The sequence below is a fragment of the Gracilinanus agilis genome, chromosome 3, assembly GCF_016433145.1.
Source record: "Gracilinanus agilis isolate LMUSP501 chromosome 3, AgileGrace, whole genome shotgun sequence".
Classification (NCBI taxonomy): domain Eukaryota; kingdom Metazoa; phylum Chordata; class Mammalia; order Didelphimorphia; family Didelphidae; genus Gracilinanus; species Gracilinanus agilis.
The window spans coordinates 508,573,288-508,595,106 of NC_058132.1; the positions used below are offsets into that span (position 1 = coordinate 508,573,288).

Sequence of the window (21,819 nt, forward strand, 5' to 3'; positions counted from 1 at the left end):
AAGGAAAATGCATAAATGAAGGGAAATTAACCAACAGAACAAAGATCCAGGAGTAACCAATAAGCTGTAACAAACATTGAGAAATTAAGTTTTAGATATATCACAGCCTCAGCTGTAAACATATATTTATTTTTGTAGTTACTTATTTAAATGTGCAATAAACCTTAATTTTTATTTAAAAGGAAGTAGATAAAGGAAGACAACTGAGGGAGAATAAGAAAAGAGTAGCAAAGTCCAATTGGAATAAGTATCAGTGAGACTAAAAACACTATGAGTACAAGTTCTGAAAAATGCTGAAAACAATAAAATTTTTTTCTTCACTTATGTGGAAGACAAAAAGAAAACTAAGGAAGGGATAGATAGGACCCCTACCAAGGCTTGAATGACTGAAATTAAGAGAAGACTATTCAGTTCTTATTTCCTCTTTTCTCCACAAGAAAAATCATTTTCAGTATGCCCCCCACCAAAAAAAAAGTAAGCCAAATGGAAAATGAAAACCAAAATAAATCAGGAGGTAGTAAGAGGATATCCAGGTGCCCTCAGTGAGCTCAAGACACATGGACTGACTAAATGAACTAAAAGCCAAGGTAATGAAAATTTTGGGCATAACTGCTAAACCCACACCAGTCATTCTTGACATGACAATGAATAAGCAATGACATTAGGATGGTACCATAAAATGTTATTAAAATATCATAGAATCCTAACATTAGAACTGAAAGAGACCTAAGAATTTACCTAATGCAAACCATGTCATTTTACAGATAAGAACACTGGGGAGGGTTAAATGAAATGCCCAAAGTCACAAAGGTTAACAAGAGTTAAGAGGCAGGATTTTATCTCAAGTCTTCTAACTCTAGAGCAAGTGAGCATACTTTCCACTGTAAAATGCAGTATCCAAAAAAAAAAGATACTAATGCAGCATGGGTATGGCACAGAACTCCCACTTCTACTTTTCTCCCTGTTTCTCTGAGCTAGACTAGTCTCTCTCACCCTACCTGAATCCACACTAATAGATTGTGTTGTTTATCTAAAATGGGTGCTACCTGGCTATCACTCATTCTTAGGATCTTAATGGTAACCCTGGTGTGGAGAAAGATACAGCTAAAACTTACGACTATACCTCCTGAACCCCCAGTGATATGTTTCCCATTTAAATAAATAAGCAAAGATGACACAATGGTGTCAGTAAGAGAGATGATAACCACTTAATCATGGAACATTTACTAACAAAAAGAAAAACAATACTAATCATTAAGTAAAAGAATACCCAAACACCTGAGTCATACTCTCCCACCAAAACACACAAGATCCATGAGTAGGAACACATTTAACACAAACCTAACAAGGAGTCACAAAAGTAGTAAAATCCATGTACCTAAGGCAACTCACGACCCTGGCCTCCAGTAATTGACGTCTTTGTACATTTAGAGAATGATCTACACAAGTCACCTACTGCTACTTTTCTAGGACCCTTTGATCTCTTCCTAGAAATCTCTACTCTCAGACCATGGAAGCAATGTTAAACATTTTTAGCCAAAACAAAAGCTTTTTCATGAATATCCACCTTCAGAAAAAGAACTGATTAACAGAAACAAGTGCTACCTAGTTTTATATATACATTTGGGAGGGAGGTCAAATGAAACCTTCTCTAATGTGGAAAGGGAATGGAAGTAAGGTGATACCTGGGAACTTGAATGTAACAACTACAGAATCCTAGTTCTGTTCCCTTAGCTAAGGAATTAAGCAATATTATACTTTTTCAGTGAAAGGGACACCTTAAGTCTTGATACACAAAGCTATTCATATATATTTTCTGAGTTTTGAAGTTTCCCTTTCCTGAGCAATATAGGGTAGTAGCAAGCAATGTTGGCAGGTCTCTGAAGGTTTTCCTCCTTCTCAAACATAGGTGGCACTAAGGAGCAAGACAAACTCTCAAGCAGGCTCTTTAAACATAGGATTGTTCCTTCTCCAATTATCTCCAAAATAAGTTTCCTTCCAAACAGAACAGCATCTTTGCAACTATAGTCAGCCTATCTCTGCCAATGGAACCTCTGCAGGGACTGAAAGAAACCAATAATGGGCATCAAGATGGGAAGCACCAGGGCATGAGGAGATCCCCAGAGATTCCTGAACTAGCACAGGAAAAGGTGGCATCTGGCAGCTCTGTTACCCACAACCTATTTCCGAATTGGACTTGAGGAGGCATCCACACAAAAGGATGACAGAAGGGAGTGGTCATGGGGGTGGAGCAAATGGGGAGGGGGGTTCCTAACTATATATGTATTAAACAAGGAACAAGTTCAGAAGCAAACAGTAACTGTGGTTTTAATCCTTGGAACAGCACAGTCAATAAACATTTATTAAGAGACTATGTGCCAGGTACAGTGCTGTGCTGGAGATTAAACCAAAAAAAAAAAAAAAAAAAAAAAAAGAAGTCCAGAGTGGAAGCCTGAAGTGGAATAACCAGGGCAGGAGTCCCAGAACAAAGGGAAGCCCTCAGTTCTGAGTCCAACAGCAGTCTATTGAGCCTCCCAACCAGGGACAAACCAACAGACATAGGTCAGGGATTTGCAGGGATCAGAACAGGAGGGTAGCAAAGCAGACAGCTCCAGATGACCTCACTAATGAGAACACAGTAATTATGAGCTGTGAAAGTAGCAGAAGGATTTAAGAGGACAAAAGCTCAACCCAGATTTCCAACCCAAGAAATGAGAAAAGAACAACAAAGACTATAAACTATCACTCTATCACTAGGCCTAAACCTTCCTAAATCTATTCTTTTTTTCTCCTAAGAGACCTTCAAGGCTTCTACCCCTCAGAAACAATTAACAAAATTTGCCTTTTTGCCACTCATTTCTTACTAAACCCTAGCCCTAGATTATTCATACCCCATTGTTAGGGACCAAGACTTTAAGATAAAATAGTCACTCTTCTAAGAATAGATATCATTCACTCTTCTAAGATAAGATATTGATCATAGGCCCAGCCATGCTTGGAGACAGTAAGACGCCACAGGAGATTTTCTATGCTCCCTTTCCGCGTTCCTTTCCCCTTAGTATCTGCCGACCCCCTTCTGCCCTCAACCTATATATTCTTGTCATAGATCTGCAATAAACGAGCCTTGCTTCCATCCAAACGACTCTGTGTCTTGCGCGCGAGGTCTCCCCTCTTCTCCCCCTATGGGTTCTTAGGTTGCCGTTTCCCCGGACCCCTCGGTTGTGTCCGGCTGGACCCGGACACCCCATTGTGCTCTACTTCTTTTCACCTTCTGCTTAATGGAGCTGGAGAAAGTCATACAACCACACAGTCAGCAATAGACAAATTTATATAGTTTAATTTCAAATGTGAGTATATTGCAATAAGTCTTTCTATTCTTCCCTGATTCTTTATTTTACTCCCAAAGGAAAGTATTCCAAGTCTTTCCTTTTCAATTTTTCTACAGCTCCCCTTGCTCCTACCATCTTCACATGATGGCTTTGCCTTTTACGTTACTGAAAACACTGAGGTCATTCACCATAAGCTATCTCCTATTCCTTCCTCAGAACCACTGAACATCATCTACCCTTCCCTGACCCCATCCTCTCCTTTTCTCCAGTCTCTTGACAATGAGGTTGCCTTCTCTTTGACAAAGCCAACTCTTACATTTGTCTTCTCCAGCAAATTGTCCAAAAATCATTCCTTTTTTCTCTGTAATCTCAATACTGGTTCCTTACCTTCAAACAGACCCAAAGCTCCCTCTCATACTTAAAAAAAATTTTTTTAAACCTGCTCTAAACCTCATCATCCCCTCAAGCTATCATCCTTTATCTCTCCTGCCCCTTTCAGCCAAATTAGAAAAGGGGGACACATTGCCTCCATTTCTCCTCTCACTCTCCAACTCTTTATAAACTGATTTCCAGTATCATCAATGAATTCAAATACCTCTCTTCAACACTAACAATGAGCTCTTTCTTTTTTAACTAAAATTTTAGGAATTTATTCCCAGATCTATCATTCCCTCCTTGCCCTCCACACAACACAGAAGGCATTTGCCTGACAAGAAGATTGTGCGTGAGTGAATAAATGTTTTTCATGTTTCTGTTTATCAGTTAATTCACTGAAGATGAACATTCACAACTTATTCTTTAAATATTAATTCTGTAGCTATATAAATACTGTTCTCTTGGTTCTACTCATTTCACTTTTCATCATTTTATGTAGGTCTTTCCAAATTTTTTAATTAATCTGTTCTTCATTTCCTACAGTGCAGTACTATTCCATCACAATCACATACCACAATTTGTTTAGCCATTCCCCAATTGGTAGATACCTACTTCATATCCATTTTTTTGCCTCCAGAAAGAGACCTGCATATTTTGGAACATATAAGTCTTTGTGGAAAATTAATATTTAATAGTGATATTTTTAAGAAATATTTTCCCTTTCCTTCCAAGTCTTCTCTCCTCTCCAAGATCAGGCTTAAGTTAAACTCAACGATGGATGCAAAAATCTTAAACAGAATACTAGCAAAAAGACTCTAGCAAGTGGGGCAGCTGGGTAGCTCAGTGGAGTGAGAGTCAGGCCTAGAGACAGGAGGTCCTAGGTTCAAACCCGGCCTCAGCCACTTCCCAGCTGTGTGACCCTGGGCAAGTCACTTGACCCCCATTGCCCACCCTTACCAATCTTCCACCTATGAGACAATATACCGAAGTACAAGGGTTTAAAAAAAAAAGAAAAAGAAAAAGAAAAAAAAGACTCTAGCAAGTGATCACAAGGGTTATTCATTATGAGCCGGTGGGAATTCTACCAGGAATGCAAGGATGGTTCAACATGAGGAAAACCATCCACATAATTGACCACATCAACAAGCAAACCAACCAAAACCACATGATTATCTCAATAGATGTTGAAAAAGCCTTTTGACAAAATACAACACCCATTCCTACTGAAAACACTAGAAAGTTTAGTAATAGAAGGTCCTTTCATAAAAATAATAAATGCTATATATATAAAATCAAACAAACATCATCTACAATGAGGATAAATTAGAAGCATTCCCAATAAGATCAGGAGTGAAACAAGGATGTCTACTGTCACCTCTATTATTTAACCTTGTACTGGAAACACTAGCAGCAGCAATTAGAGAAGAAAAAGAAATTGAAGGTTATTAAAATAGGCATGAAGAGACCAAGCTATCACTCTTTGCAGATGACATGTTCTACTTAAAAAATCCTAGAGAATCAACTAAAAAGTTAGTGAAAATAATTAACAACTTTAGCAAAGTTGCAGCATACAAAATAAATGCACATAAATCATCAGCATTCCTATATATTTCCAACACATCGTAGCAGCAAGAGCTAGAAAGACAAATTATCACCCTAGATCAGGGGTTGGCAACATATGGCTCTCAAGCAATATCTGGCTCTTTTGAGGGCCAGATATGGTTCTTTCAGCAGGACCCATAAAGTCAATTTTTTTTCAGGCTCTGTTACAGGAGTGCACACTGTGAGCACTGTACGGCTCTCACGGAATTACATTTTAAAAAATGTGGCGTGTAGTACAGAGAGAGGGGGTCATGACAGTTTTTTTCAAGCTTTGGCTGAGTTCTGAAATCAGTTAGGAGTTTAGAATCTTGAGGGAGAGAGGGCAGTTGGTTTGGGAATCTCATGGAGAGAGAGTCAGACCAGCTGAGCTGCTTCCTTGCCTATCTGAAGAATTGAAATTTAGCCTAGTTTTGGAATATTTATTTAAGAATAATTGTTAATTTAGATAAACCCTTTGTATCTTCATACCCTACTTCATTTCCTACCTTCCTTCCCTTACCTTAAATGTCTGTGGAGTGAATAAGGAGAGTAAATCAGAGAGTAGTTCAAATCTGTGACGGGTTTAACTATAATTTGACAGTATTTTAATCTAAAGAAGTTAGTTAGTCATCATCTTATTCCCTTTAGATTTCAAAGATCACCTTGAGAGCTGAGTTAAGGCAGGACCTTGCTCAGACTCCATCTCTGCCTCCCTTCCCCACACCTGAAGTTTCTGTAAACAACTGTTAGGGCTTCCTTAATCCACTTGCCTGACAAATCAACCTGAGAAGACAATAAACCTTTTTGTGTTTCAACAGACCTGTTAGTTACTTTGTCAGTTAATTAGTAAGAAAGGGAAGAAATGGGAAAGAACCTACATACCCTGGGCTTGAAGGGAAGCCGGAGTATCCATCTTGAAGGAAGGTGTAACTTCAAAACAAGTCCCTTCCTGTGAAATTAACTAAAGCCTGTAGTTAATTTCAGTTCAGTCTATTTCCCTCAGTTTGTCTTTAGTCCAAGTCCTAGTCTATAAGCCCTGCTGTCTTTGCCTGTTTAGAGTAATTCCTCTTCTCCCTGAAAATCTGTTACCTTTAGTGCTATACTCCCTGACTTCAGCCCCATATTATATCCTGAATCTCCCTATTCCAACCTACCTGCAACCCATATTACTTACCTAGTAAGTCCCTGACAACCTCCCTTCAAAATCCCCTTTTACCACACAACTTTCCCAAATTATCCCCATAACAAGCATTTATGGCTCTCACAGCCAAAAAGGTTGCCAACCCCTGCCCTAGACAATATAAAATACTTAGGAATCTATCTGCCAAGACAAACACAGGAATTATACAAGCACAATTACAAAATCCTTTCCACATAATTAAAACTAGATCTAAACAACTGGAAAAACATTGAGTGCTCAAAATGACAATCCTACCCAAATTAATTTACCTATTTAGTGCTATACCTATTAAACTACTAAAAAACTTTTTTACTGAATTAGAAAAAACTATGACAAAGTTCATTTGGAAGAACAAAAGACCAAGAATATCAAGGGAAATGATGAAAAAAAAATATGAAGAAAGGGGCAATACCAGATCTTAAACTGTACTATAAAGCAGTAGTCATCAAAACAATATGGTACTGGCAAAGAGACAGAAGGGAGGATCAGTGGAATAGACTAGAGGTAAGCAAGTTCAGCAAGACAGTCTCTGATAAACCCAAAGAACCCAGCTTTTGGGACAAAAACCCACTATCTGACAAAAACTGCTGGGAAAATTGGAAAACAATATGGGAGAGATTGGCCAAGATCAACATCTTACACCCTATACCAAGATAAACTCAGAATGGGTGAATGACTTGAATATAAAGAAGGAAACTGTAAAGCAAATTAGGTGAGCACAGAATAATATATCTGTCAGATCTCTGGGAAGGGAAGGTTTTTTAAAACCAAGCAAGAGCTAGAAAAAATTACAAAATGTAAAATAAATAATTTTGAATACATTAAACTAAAAAGGTTTTGTATAGGCAAAACCAATGCTACCAAAATTAGAAGGGAAGCAAAAAATTGGGAAAAAAATCTTTATAACAAAAGGCTCAGACAAAGGTCTAATTACTCCAATATACAAGGAGCTAAATCAATTGTACAAAAAAATCAAGCCATCCCCTAATCGATAAATGGGCAAAGGACATGAATAGGCAATTCTCAGATAAAGAAATCAAAACTATCAATAAGCACGTGAGAAAGTGTTCTAAATCTCTAATAATTAGAGAAATGCAAATCAAAACAATTCTGAGGTATCACTTCACACCTAGCATATTGGCTAAAATGACAGCAGGGGAGAGTAATGAATGTTGGAGGGGATGTGGCAAAATTGGGGCATTAATGCATTGCTGGAGGAGTTGTGAATTGATCCAACCATTGTGGAGGGCAATTTGGAACTATGCTCAAAGGGTTTTAAAAGACTGTCTGCCCTTTGATCCAGCCATAGCACTGCTTGGTTTATACCCCAAAGAGATAATAAGGAAAAAGACTTCTACAAAAATATTTATAGCTGCGCTCTTTGTGGTGGCAAAAAATTGGAAAATGGGAGAATGTCCTTCAATTGGGGAATGGCTGAACAAATTGTGGTATATTCTGGTGATGGAATACTGTTGTGCTCAAAGAAATAAAAAACTGGAGGAATTCCATGTGAACTGGAATGACTTCCAGGAATTGATGCAGAGTGAAAGGAGCAGATTCGGGAGAACATTGTACACAGAGACGGATACACTGTGGCACAATCGAACATAACAGACTTCTCTACTAGCAGCAATGCGAGAATACAGAGCAAGGCTGAGGGACTTATAAGAAAGAAAACTAGCCACATTCAGAGGAAGAACTGTGGGAGGAGAAACACAGAAGAAAAATAACTGCTTGAACACATGGGCTGATGGGGATATTATTGGGGATGAAGACACTACACGATAACTCCAGAGGAGTTGCATTGGTGTGGTAGTTTCGAGTCTACATCCCCAATCATGTCCGCCTCAACCCATGTGTTCAAAACTTTTAAAATTTTTAAATTTTTTTGAAGACTTTATTTTTTTTGTCATAAGAAGACCTCTAACCAAGAAACTATCTATAAAAACTTTTCCCAATTTTCCACTTTCCTTCTAATCTTGGCTATGTGAGGACAGCATCAAAAAAAAAAAAAAAAAAAAAAAAAAAAAGCTCTGGAAAGCCTAAGACTCCATCCAGCAAAACTGTGGAGAGAGTAAGCCCCAGTAAAATCACAGCCATAACTTAGATATAGTCAAACATGTAGCCCAGGCATTATATGAGGCCCCAAAACCTCTCCTTTCCCCTCTCCCTATAGAAACTGGGTTAGATAATTACATATTGACATATTGATGTATCAGCCTATAGAAAACTCTGTCTAGATTTAATGAGGTAAACTAAGTCTATTATAAAAGAATGATAAATTATCTACATTCATTGTATATGCAAAAAGCTTAACTAATCCCTTAACCTACATCACTTTCTCTATAAAATACTAGCTGTGAACAATAAATCTTGCCTCTGATTGCTACTAGCTTCAGTAGCCCTCCTGAAGCCTTCCCACATTTCATTCTCCTAACACCTTCAGGACCCTGGAATGTTTGTCAGTATCCCCTGACATGGCTAGACTAGTTTTATTTGTACAAAAAAAACTTAATGTAATCAAAATTATCAATTTTATATCTCACAATGTTCTCCATCTCTTGTTAATCATAAATTCTTCTCCTATCCATAAATCTGATAGGTAATATGTTCCCTGTTCTTCTAATTTGCTTATGATCTCTCCTTTATGTCTAGGTGATGTATACATTTTGACCTTAATCTTAGTGAATAGTGTAAGATACTGGTTTATACCAACTTTCTGCCAAACTACTTTCCAACTATCCTAGCAATTTTTACCAAATTGTTAGTTCTTACCTCCAAAAGTTGTAGCTATACTTTTGTCAAATACAAGGTTACTATAATCTTTTACTACTGTTTGTTATGTCTGTTCTATTCCATTGATCTACCTTTCTATTTCTTAGTCAGTATCAGATGGTTTTGATAACTACCACTTTATGATACAGTTTAAAATCTAATACTGCTAGACCTCCTTCCTTTATATTTTTTCATTAATTCTTTTCATATTCTTGATCTCTTGTTCTACCTAAATGAATTTTGTCATTTTTTTCTAACTCAGTAAAATAAATTTTTGGTCATTTAATTGGAATGGCACTAAATAAATAAATTAGGTAGAACTGTCATTTCAATTATACTGGATCTGCCCACACATGAATAATTAATATTTTTCAAATTATTTAAATGTAACCTTATTTGTGTAAAAATATTTCATTATTATATTATGTTCATGTAGTTCTGGGTTTGTTTTAGCAGATATATACCCAAGTATTTTATTCTGTCTGTAGTTATTTTAAATGGGTTATTCTCTATCTCTTCCTGCAGGTCTTTGATAGTAATATATAAAAATGTTGATGATTTGTGTGGGTCTATTTTATATCCTAAAATTACTGCTAGTTTCGACCAACTTCTTAGTTAACTTTCTAGGATTTTTCACATATACCATTATATTATCTGCAAAAATATATTGTTTTATTACATCTTTGCCTATTCTGATTCCTTCCATTTCTTTTTCATCTCTTATTGCTATTGCTAACATTTCTAAGACCATATTAAATAATATTGATATTAATGGGCATCCTTGTTTTATACCTGATCTTACTGGGAAAGTTTTCAGCTTATCCCCATTATGAATAATACTTGCAGATGATTTTAGATAAATGCTTCATATCATTTTAAGAAAAAAATACACTCATACCTAGGCTTTCGAGGGTTCTTAATAGGAATGAATGTTGTATTTTGTCAAAGGTTTTTCCTGCTTCTATTGATATAATTATGATTTATGTTGTTAATATAATCAATTCTGTTGAGGGTTTCCTTTTATTAAACCATCTCTAAATTCCTGGTATAAATCCTATTTGGTCACAATGTATAGTAAATTAAAGCAATTATTGGGAGTTATTTTGCTCATTTATATGTTAACAAATTTAACAACATAAGTGAAACAAGAGTCCATACAGATCACCATGACTTAAGAGTTATCCTCACATGCCAATATGCAATATCTTATTATGTGCAGAAACGATCTCCTGGAGGCCATGTGTTTGCATGTAAAGCAACCAAATTCATGGAATAAGTTTGAAAAGCTGAGACAGCCAAAGAAGAATATCCAAGTATTTATTTGGATAGACTAGTGGAAGCTGCTGAGACGGGGGGGCTCAGGTACAGGGGTGATCAAGCCCCAGAAGTCCTAGAGCACATTAGACATCAATTTGTAAAGGGAGCTGCTATGCCAATCCAGAATTACTTCAGGCAGAATTGTCTTCAGTGGAAAAGCCTTTCCATTGAAGACATTAGGCAGCATGCAACATATGTCCATGATTCCTGAGAGAAAGAACTGAAAGCAGCTAGGGAAACTGAAGCTGAAAAAGATACTCTAATTGCAGATCTGAAAAGACAATTGAAAGAGGCAAAGAAGCAGAAAGAGAACGAAGAGATAAAAAACCTGGCACTACAGACGAGCAGAGGACAAAGTCAACCTAGGCAGTCAGGCAGTTAAAGTAGCAGCACAAACAAAATAGCCAAACGTTGTTATCTTTGTGGCCATATTGGTCACATTGTAAAATTCTGTAGGTACAAGAAGCAGATTAACTTTAATAGACCTCCCAATAATAATACTAACAACAATCAAAGAGAAAATAGAAGAAGAACATTTTACAACTCTAGATGGAGTAACAAATCCAAGTACAATGGTAACAAAGGTCAGTGCTGCGACCACACTTGCAAGAAATATAGTGAGTCTCCATCATTGGACGAGATGGAAGCATATGTGACACAGGGAGCCAAACCAAAGGGATTACAAACCAATGGCCTAGTATGAACACTGCAAAGCAAAGAGGAAAATGACTGCCCTAAGGCAGAAGGCAAAGAAAGCACACTGTATAGGCTGGGCAATGAAATAAATTAAGTCTACTGTAGAAAGTACAAGAGGAAATAGTCAAACTGCTGCAAAAGAAGAGGAATGACAAGACATCTTGCAAATGAGAAAGGATGTATAAGGGACATCAAGCAATGAGCTTGAAAGAAGTCAGCTTGCATATCCCTTACAAAGTAGTTTGGATATGCAGCAAAAGGACTTGAGGGAAAGGAGTAGTAATTGCTCAGAAGAGTATAACAATCCAGCTTGATAGTTCAAACACCTAAACTTCACAATTTTATTCCAAGCTTTAACCAAAAAGAAGTCTTGGATAAAGGATATAATAGGGATTTACATTGTGGCAGCATATTGACAACACATGTAACCCAAAAATTGGAGCCAAGTCCCACTATGCAAAGGGAACCCCATTCATCTACAGCAACAGCAAGCAGTATTCAAAATGCAGAGGGAAAAAGCTTCCAGAATTCTAAGGGAAACTCTGTAGTCCTTCAACTGGAAACAGTATCACATGAGAAAAAGCACAATACTGCAAAACATCTAATTTCAACATTGAATCCACAAACAGAAAAGTATCTACCAAAAGCTTGTGTGAGAAAGGACTTTAGAATGGAAACTCAAGCAGCTAGTGATTCCATCAGCAGAGTTAACTCACAGACAGAAATTTCTAGTGACCTGTGTAAAATTGGAATTTGGGTAATGCCATTTAAAAGTATATATATATATTTTTTCCCTATGGACACGTGGGGACCTTAAAAACTACATTTCCCGTGGTCCAACGGGTTTCCTGTTTTGGATTACGTATTCAAGGTGAGGGACTGTTTTAAATAGGAGGGAGTGACTTTGAACTTCCTCTTTAGCTACCTGAGCGTGCAGAGGTAACAATAATGGCTGGGGCGGCAGTTTTGAATTCTTACAAGCGCGTGGTCTAATGATTTTACCAGCAAGGCCATGGCTTTAATTAAAATACTAATTTATATTATTATATCAGTCTTTATCATTTTTAATCATAACACCTGCTTGAATATCAACAGAAGCCTGTACAGGAGGGTGGGCTTCCTCAAGTCTTAGAGACAGAAAACCATATACCTGAGGTAGTGGAGGGTATAAACTTTAATCTTATAACAAACCCAGAAGCTGTCACAGAGAAAGTTAGCATTTCTACAAGCTTGGAGTCTATAGATATAACATTAACAGAAAAATCTGAGTAAAAAAGCCACTCTGCCAGAGACAGATTATCTAATTCCCGAGAATCCTATGGGCTAAGGCAGGATCACTATGGAACACGGAATCCTGTCACAGAGCTAGGGGATAGTTCTGACCATATCTGTGAAATACAACAACAGTGTGCTGACACAGAGATAATGTCAGAAGATCCAACAGAGATTTCTGAATTATCACCAATATCTGATGACACTAATGGACTTGATATGCAAGAAAGCCATATGCAAAAATGGATCAAACCCATACAGACACTGTCCTTTGAGGAGACGCAAATGTCATTGATCCCGATTTCACGGAATAGGGACTATGAACCGGACAATGAACCTTTAATATCAATAAGGATAGGTGACAAAATTTATTCAGCATTAATCAATATGGGAGCAGCATGTTCTGTAATTCAAGTAACTCCAGAAGGGAGTGAAATTGAGGGCACATTAAGAGTTCGTGGTGCACAGGGGCAGCTGGGTAGCTCAGTGGATTGAGAGCCAGACCTAGAGACAGGAGGTCCTAGGTTCAAATCTGGCCTCAGACACTTCCCAGCTGTGTGACCCTGGGCAAGTCACTTGACCCCCATTGCCTACCCTTACCACTCTTCTGCCTTGGAGCCAACTCCAAGACAGAAGGTAAGGGTTCAAAAAAAATAATTAATTTTTTAAAAAGGGTTCATGGTGCTACAGGATTAGCAGAAGCAGTACCACAATTAAAACCCAAAATTTTAAATATTGGCCCAATCAGTCTGGAACATGCATTTTTGCTAATGCCATCGGGCCCATCCAACCTCACTGGGAGAGATCTTTTATGCAAATTAGCGGCAACCATTTAATGTGATCCTAGTGGAAGGCTGTTTCTACATTTGCCAAAGAGATCTCTGAAACATCACCCAATATTATTTTTAGACCAAATGGAGAAGGAATCAGAACACCAACATGAAAATAACATATGAGATTCCAGATACCATCCCAAATGAAATCGGGGCTAAAAATTCAACAGAGGTTGGAAGAATCCTGTCTGCTGAACCTGTTAAAATAGAAATCAAAGGAGGCATACCATCTAAGATTCTTCAGTCTAGGCTTAGTAGAGAAGCTATCAATGGTGTAAGACCAATCATCCAAAGTCTTCTGGATCAAGGCATACTAGCTCCTGGTTTCACAGAGTTCAATACACCAATAATGCCAATTAAGAAACCAAAATTGGACTCTAAAGGCAGAACTCAGTGGAGAATGATTCAAGATCTTAGGGGTGTCAACAATTATGTAAAGAAAACCCAGGCAGTCGTACCTAGTCCATCACAGATCATCACTGAGATACCAGATACAGCTGGCTGGTTGACAGTGGTCTATCTCAGCTCTGTATATTTTTCCATCCCTTTGCACAGACAGCCAGAAGCTGTTCACCTTCACCTGGAAGGGAAAATCAATCTTATGGACAAGAATTCCCCAGGGATTCGCGAAACGCCTTCAATATTTTGCCAGATTTTACAGAAGGATCTAGAATCAATCACCTTTACTGAAAGCAAAATGGTACATTATGTAAATGACATCCTACTAATGTCACCATCTGCTTCTGTATGCCAAAGATACAGTGTACATCTACTAGAAGAACTATGCAAAAGAGGTCATAAAGTGTCTAAAGCCAAATTGCAGTGGCTTAAACAGAAAGTGGAATATTTAGGTTTCATACTGGAAAAAGGCACAAGGAAAATTTTCCAAAAGAGGATTGCAGATAGTCAAAAGTTGAGCCTGCCAGAGGCGAAGAAACAACTAAGAGGCATGACAAGGCATGACATTGGCATGACATAGGCATGACAAGCTTCTATAGGTAGTGGATACCTGGGTATGCTCTAATTGCAAAACCACTAACAGAGCTAACCAGGAACAATGTCACAGAACCACTGATGCTCAAGAAAGAACATAAGCATGCTATAGAGAAACTCAAGGCTTTAATCCTGTCACCACCAGCCTTAGGCATACCAAATCACAAGAAGCCATTCCATCTATTCATCCAAGAAGACAAAGGGATCACCTGTGGTGTGCTAATGCAAACTCTAGGGAATAAATTAAGGCCTATTGCATTCTATAGTTCTAATCTGGATCCAGTTACCGGTGGAATGCCTACTTGCCTTAAAGCATTGGCCACAACAGCAATAATGCTTCAAGAGTCATCAAACTTGATATTGGGAGGAGAACTCAGATTATATTCCCCACACCAAATAGAATCAATGTTGAGGAATGCTAATCTGCAGGCTTTTACATCACAAAGGCTATCTCAATATCAAGCAGTGTTGCTGTCAAATGAGAATTTGTCTTTCCACCAGTGCAAGAACATCTATCCAGCTACACTAATACCAGATTTGCCATTGGAAGGTGAAAGCATTCATAACAGCCAAGACACCTTGCAGATCGTGCAGAAGACTAGGGAGGATTTATCTGACATTCCCCTAGTTGATGCCGAAATGATTCTTTATACCAATGGTTCATCCTGCAAGGTAAATGGGAAATGCCACACTGGGGCTGTCATAGTTACACAGACTGAAACCTTGTGGTATTCAGCTTTACCACCAAATATAAGTGCACAAGGCACAGAACTCCTAGGACTTACAAAAACACTTCAAACTGCAAAAAAATAAATGAGTTAATATCTTTACAGACCCAAAATAAGCATTTGGAGTGGTACATTGTTCAGGAGAAATATGGAAAAACCATGGATTACCAGCACAAGTCTCTGTCATTCATTGCAAAAGTCATCAAAGATTAATAAGAACAGTGCAGTTAGGCAACCATAGGATGGACATCACAGCAAAATTTGGAGCTAGATTTGGACCACTTTCAGTTCTAAACTTATCCTTAGTGGATGAAACAGAGTTACAAAATACATATTTTCCACAGGAAGTGAAGTACTGGAAAGAACATCTTGGAGCAAATCTAGTAAATGAGATCTGGGTGTCAACTGCTGGTAAACCCATTATGCCGAAAATATTGTACTACACATTTTACAATGTATTGCATGAGAAAGGGCATTATGGAACTCTTGCCCTAGTGGACTCATTCAAAAAGCACTGGACAGCTAAAGGAATAACCACTTGCACTATGAGAGTGTGTCAGAGGTGAAAAATGTGCATGCAATTCAACCAAGGCATAATCAAAGTCAAAAGCCTTGGAGGGAAACAACTAGCATATGCTCCCTTTGAATGCTTGCAAATTGATTATATCACAATGGCAAGATGCTAAGGGTACAGATATGTTTTAATAATTGTAGATAGTTTGACCAAATGGCCAGAAGTGTTCCCAGCCAGGCATAATACTGCAGCATTTGTAACTAAGACCTTACTGAGAGAAATATACCACGATTCTCCATTACTGCAATTATTGCATCAGATTTGGGAAGTCACTTTACAAATCACACTTTATACAACATCTATGAAGTCTTAGGGATAAAAAGACATTTACATGCAATCTATCGACCACAATTCTCGGGCCAGGTTGAAAGAATAAATAAACAGATGAAAAATTTGATTGGAAAACTCTGTGCAGAAGCACACTTAAAATGGCCAGATGTTTTACAAATCGCTTTATTTCATATCAGGCGTCAACCAAACAGTATCACTCACCTATCACCTTTTGAGTTACTATATGGTCAACTGCCCTGGCATGGCATAGCACCTCAAAAGACAGCTTATTTATCACATCTTGGAGTGGAATGCAAACTGTATGAGTACATCAAGCTGTTAAAAGAAAGGCTAGATGAGTTACATAGATTAGCCTTAATCCAGCAGAGAGTTCCACTTGACTTTAACTTGCACACTTATAAAAACCTGGAGACACCATGTATAATGTATATCAGAAATTTTAATAGAAAACCATGAATCCCAAGTGGCATGGCCGTCATAAAATTATTTTAGTAACCCCTTACAGCTGTCAAAGTAAAAACACAGAGACCCTTGGTTCCAGTCACACATGTCAAGGTATCCAAAGAATTGCCTCAACAAGATCCAGCCACAGAACAACAGCAGTCAAAAGAACAAGTTGCATTAGACCAAAGTAGTGATATCAATGATTGAATGATTGGACCAGCATGTAAAATAACAGATCAAAGCAGCATTTAAAACATCCTTAAAAATCAAGAAAATTTTTTTTGTGGCAATACAATTCAACATAATCACACAATTGACAGTTCCAGATAAACAAAGGTGACAAGTTCTTCAGGAAACCAGATGGCAATCAAGATGATGTAAGCAGTACAGATGAAGGCCTGAAGACATCTGGACATCATAAGGACATCCCTAGATTTGACATAACAATGGTCATTTAAAAATTAAAAAAAATAATAAATTGTGTCTGCCTACAAGAATACAGATGCAAAGAAACCCTAATTCATGTTGAATGCCTTTACATTTATTTAGTCATTATATAAATAGCTATTAAGTGGCTACTATGTGCAAAACACTGTGCTAAGTGTTTCAGAGCTAAAAAGATGACTAAGACAGTATCTTCCCTCATGGAGTTTAAAGTCTGATACAGAAGATAATAAATACCTAGAGTATCAAGTACAATGTAAACATTTCAAACCAGATATTCCAGCATCATCTTAAATCCAATAAGTCTAAAACTAAAGTCATCTTCCCCCCCTAAAGCAAGGATATCAAACTCAAATGATATAATGGATATAAAAAAAACTCTGCAAACTTTAAAGCTTTATATAAATAACTGTTTAGCATTATTATTATTACTACTTCTACTATTATTATTAAGTCTATAGTCATCATGCCTCTAGCCTTGATAATGATTTCATTCCCTGAGCCTTCTCTGCTGCACTCCACTGAGTTCAAGCAATTCTGATAGAACAATGCAGAGGGATATTGGTAAATATTAAACTAGACTCTCGGTGGGGGATAAAATGCATGCACATATACTTGAGTTTTATACATTATTATTACTTTCTTAAGTCTAAACAATAAAACAAGTTCTGATTTGAAGCAGTTTTCATTTCTGAAGTGCAAATGCTCACATTGGAAATTTGACCATCAACTTGCTAGTTAAAACTGGCTCCAAGGCACACCTATTGTAAACCATCCCCCTTTCCATCTTTCTTTAATTTTGCTGAAAGCATCACCACCTTTCCCATGCCTAAGGTTTATAATCTACACAATATTTTGGCCACCCAATTGACTCTCAGTTGAGATAGTCAATTGTGTCATGTCTTGCCATTCCTAGTTCCTCAATACCTTTTGCATGAACCCCTTTTTCTCTACATATATAGCTACCACCTTATTTTAGGCCTTCATCACTTCTCACCTAAGTTATTGCAACAGTATTTTAATTATACAAAAATAGTTTTCTTTAAATCCAGGTGTGGCTATGTAAATACAATACTCAAGCGAGAACTCCAGTGACTTCCTATTATATCTAGGCCAAAGTAACAAAATGCTTAACTTTTAAAGCAATATTCAATATGGCCCCAACCTAGCTTTCTACCTTCATTGGATATCACCATTCCTAACTAAATCTGTGATTCAACCAAACTAGTCTTTTCTCTGTTCCTCACACATAATATTCCATCTCCCATTTCTGTGAATTATACTTAGCTATCCCTCACACCTAAAATGCATTCCCTTCAATCTCATAGAGTTGCTCTTCTAAAATAAAGCCAGAAGATGGAAATCAGGGATGTGTTTAGGAAACAGAAAATAATCTAGTTTGACTTGAAGGTAGGGTATGTGAAGAAGCACAATGTTCTGACTCCAGGAGACATTTAATAAACATGTCAAATTACAAAGGCAATGAAGAAGGAGCTGCTAGGTAGTTCACTGGATAGAATACCAGGTCTAAAGTCTGGAGGACCTGGGTACAAATCTGGGCTCAGATACTTCCTAGTTGTGTCACCCTGGGCAAGTAATCTAATCCCATTTGCCTAACCCTGGCCCTTCTGTCTTTATAATTGTTACTAACGCAAAGTTTTAAAGGATTTTAAAAGGTTTGGGTTTGTTGTGTTTTTTAAGGGCAATAAGGAATGACTAGATTTCTAAGAGATATAATGATCAAATCTGTACTTAAAGATTAATCTGAAAATATTATTAAGAACTAATTTTAAAAAGAGAAGAGGTAATTCCCCATCTTGAAAAATAAGCTCTTTGAAATACTACACATAGATTTTTAAATCATTACTTTTTGGAAATATAATCTTATATTTATGTAACTTTTCAATTCAGCAGTCTGTATAATTATATGGTACAATAAATTCCACTTGACAAAAAGAAAACTAAAACAGAAATATTAAGTTATTCAATCAGTTATTTAAAATGCAGAAAAATATGTTAGCAAATCTAGTCAATTATATCCTAGTTTCCTCCTATTCCTCTTTAAGGAAATAACAGTTCTACAAATGTTAAAAAATCAAACACTTACCATTTGATTTGATTTCTCGTACATAGTTGCTAGGGAACCAGCCTGTTTTGCCATTGTGAGTGCCCTCCCACCAGCCCCCTTCTTCTACTCTCGTGACATGGATGATGTCTCCTTTTGTAAAAGAAAGTTCATCTTCATTTGTTTGTTGGAAATTAAATTTTGCTCTCACCACCAGTTGATGGTTGCTATTATCCGTCATGTCCTAGGATGAAAGAACATAAACACAAGGAACAGTAAATATTTTCTTGTGAAAACCGGTATATCTATCTCACAAAAGCTTTAAGCAAATTAAATATCAATCTTTTTTTAACTGTTCAAATAGAATAAAGAGAAAAACTTTGTATTAGATGTTTTTACCATATGTTTTAACCAAATTTTGGTCCAAAAAAAATCACTATCTTTAATCAAGAAACAAACTTACCATCTAGTCCAATTGAGGATTGAAGCCTAGAGAAAGTCACAGGTAGCAAGTGACATGATTGGAATTCAAACCAGTTAGAATTTGTGTCAAGGTGCTCAGTGTCCAGAGTTCTTGAAAAAGGAACTGTGCTTAAAAATTTTAAAAATTTTAACTATGTACATGTCCAGATTATTTTGAAAGTATTCCTTTCATTATGAGCTCTTTGTTTTTAACTTTTAGTGGCATGAGAACTTAATTTAACCAAAATTACTTAATAGTTCTTTTGAGTTCTTATGGTTATTAAAGATTTTATTAATGAAGTTTAATGGTACTAATCTGTTCAAACTGATATAACAATTTCTAAAAGGAAATGACATTGGAAATTTTGCAGAATTATAGTATTTTGATGAACTCATGATTTCACTGGTATGGGCATCCCCTCATATAAATTCCACTTAACAGAAAGAAAAGACAAAGTTTAAGCCATCTGACCATCCATTCTAACAAAAGAAAAAAAAAATCTGGATCAATATAGCACCTGTTATTTTTCATTCTCAACACATATACAATGCATTTCTTTTTCAATTCACACACATCCTCAATGTATTCCATACAACCTGTCACATAAAAACTATCCCTGTTACTTGGAACTTAAAGCCTCCAACATCATGCTGTCCTATGGGTATATAACATCACCATGAAACAACTGGTATTAAAGAGACTAGCTTCTGCGGCAACAATTAGTTTGGGATTACTGAAAATATCATGCAATGACTCAAAAGAGTTATGTTTCTATTTTCTCATGTTTGATTTTGGGTCCACCTCATTTTTCACTGAAACAACCAGCTAAGATGAATACAAGTGGACTAAATAAGTTCCCTCCCCACCCTCATCCCAGCTACATTTCTAAGTCTTGGCAATATATGTTCTTTATCCACCTTATTTTTCCAGTGTAGGCAATTGGACCAACATTTTTATAATACCACTATAGACTACTGAATTGAGAAAACTAATCAAGTTATCATCATGTCTATATCTTTCATAATTTTACTATGTATGTAAGAGAGCCCTTCTGAGAATTAAAAAATGAATATCATTTTTTTTTTTAGATTCAACAAATCTTAGGCACTAAAGGTCTTCTGGTTTATATGCCTCTCTTTCAGCTGTGAATGTAAATATGTGTTCTTATAATCTCTTCTTATGTTTCCATACTAAATATTTTCAGGAGATACACAGGGTATTAAAATAAAGATTTTATAGAGATGAGAAATAATGTGTGGGTTGGCAGTTGCTGATAATGTCTTAATTTTTCTGTCAACAGTCTTTTCTATTCTCTTAGAATCTTCCCTTCTCTTGAGAATTCTTGAAACCTGGTCCACAGGTGCCTTTAAAATGGAACTGATGAAAAGATTTTTTCTATATATTTGATCAGGTTTGATTACCCTTCAAGGCTTCACCTTCTTACAACCACTAATACTTCCTCACATAGTGTAACTGCTCCCAGGGTGATCAAGTTCAACCAAATATGAAAGTTCTGTCACTGTCACCAACAAAAATAGATCACTATAAAAAAGACAGCAGTCTTCATTTCTCCTTTATGTTATCTTCCTTGCAGTATTATCTAAAAATACCTTCAAGTTAATCAAATTTACCCTAGAGCAAATGCCAAATCTCTGAAAGATAAAAAAAAAAATATGTTCAATAACTTTTTTCCTTGTTATCATGTGAAGTATCCTTCTCTGTAGGGTTTTACAAATGGACTTGTATTCTAATCCAGTACTGCTCTTTGCTGTAATGCCTTTTCACTTGTGAAAGTGCTTAAATGTTCCAACCTAGATTGGCTTCTGGCCTCTTTCACTCTTTATCATGGCAACAGATTTGTATCAGTTAAACTTCTCTCAGATTTATGACAACCACTTTCCATTTTTCTTATTGTGCAGATTATTTAAATATAGGGGATTAGAAGCACTAAAACATTTTCCCATTTTTATCTTTTCTTCTAATTTGCTATTTACTTTGTCCTGTGCTTTAACCGATTTATGCTTTGACTAAACACAAGCAGCTGGCTTCAAAAATGACTCTTCTATCTGTAAACATGTTGTTTTCATCTAATAAAAGGAACATGAGAGAGTGGGAAAAGCACTGGATTTGGAGGTAGAAGAACTGAGTTAGTATTTAAATTCTAATATTTGCAAGTCACTTCACCACCAGGGGCCTATTTTCTTATCTAAAAAATGAAAGTTGTCCTTCCATGCTAAGTACTCCCTCTTCCTACCTTATATTTATTTTATATTTATTACAGATATGTTTTTGTATCAAATGTTATCACTTTCAATGGAATTTAAGCTCCTCATGAGTAGCTATTATTTGATTATTTGTCACTTTATTCTCTAAGTCTAGCACATAGTAGATGTCTAATAAATGTTTGTTCAATTACTGGTTACCTAGGGTTCCTTCCAGTGCTAAATACTAGGATACAA

General features: G+C 36.6%; 1 protein-coding gene across 1 annotated transcript in view; it reads right to left on the reverse strand.

Annotated features, from left to right (window-relative positions):
• Window positions 1-21,819, reverse strand: part of ARHGEF7 (Rho guanine nucleotide exchange factor 7) — a 321,898-nt gene that overhangs the window by 185,232 nt on the left and 114,847 nt on the right. The window contains exon 5 of the mRNA XM_044670524.1: window positions 18,940-19,141. Within this exon, the coding sequence (XP_044526459.1) occupies window positions 18,940-19,138 (199 nt within the window). The 5' untranslated portion in view covers window positions 19,139-19,141. The remainder of the gene's footprint in view (window positions 1-18,939; window positions 19,142-21,819) is intronic.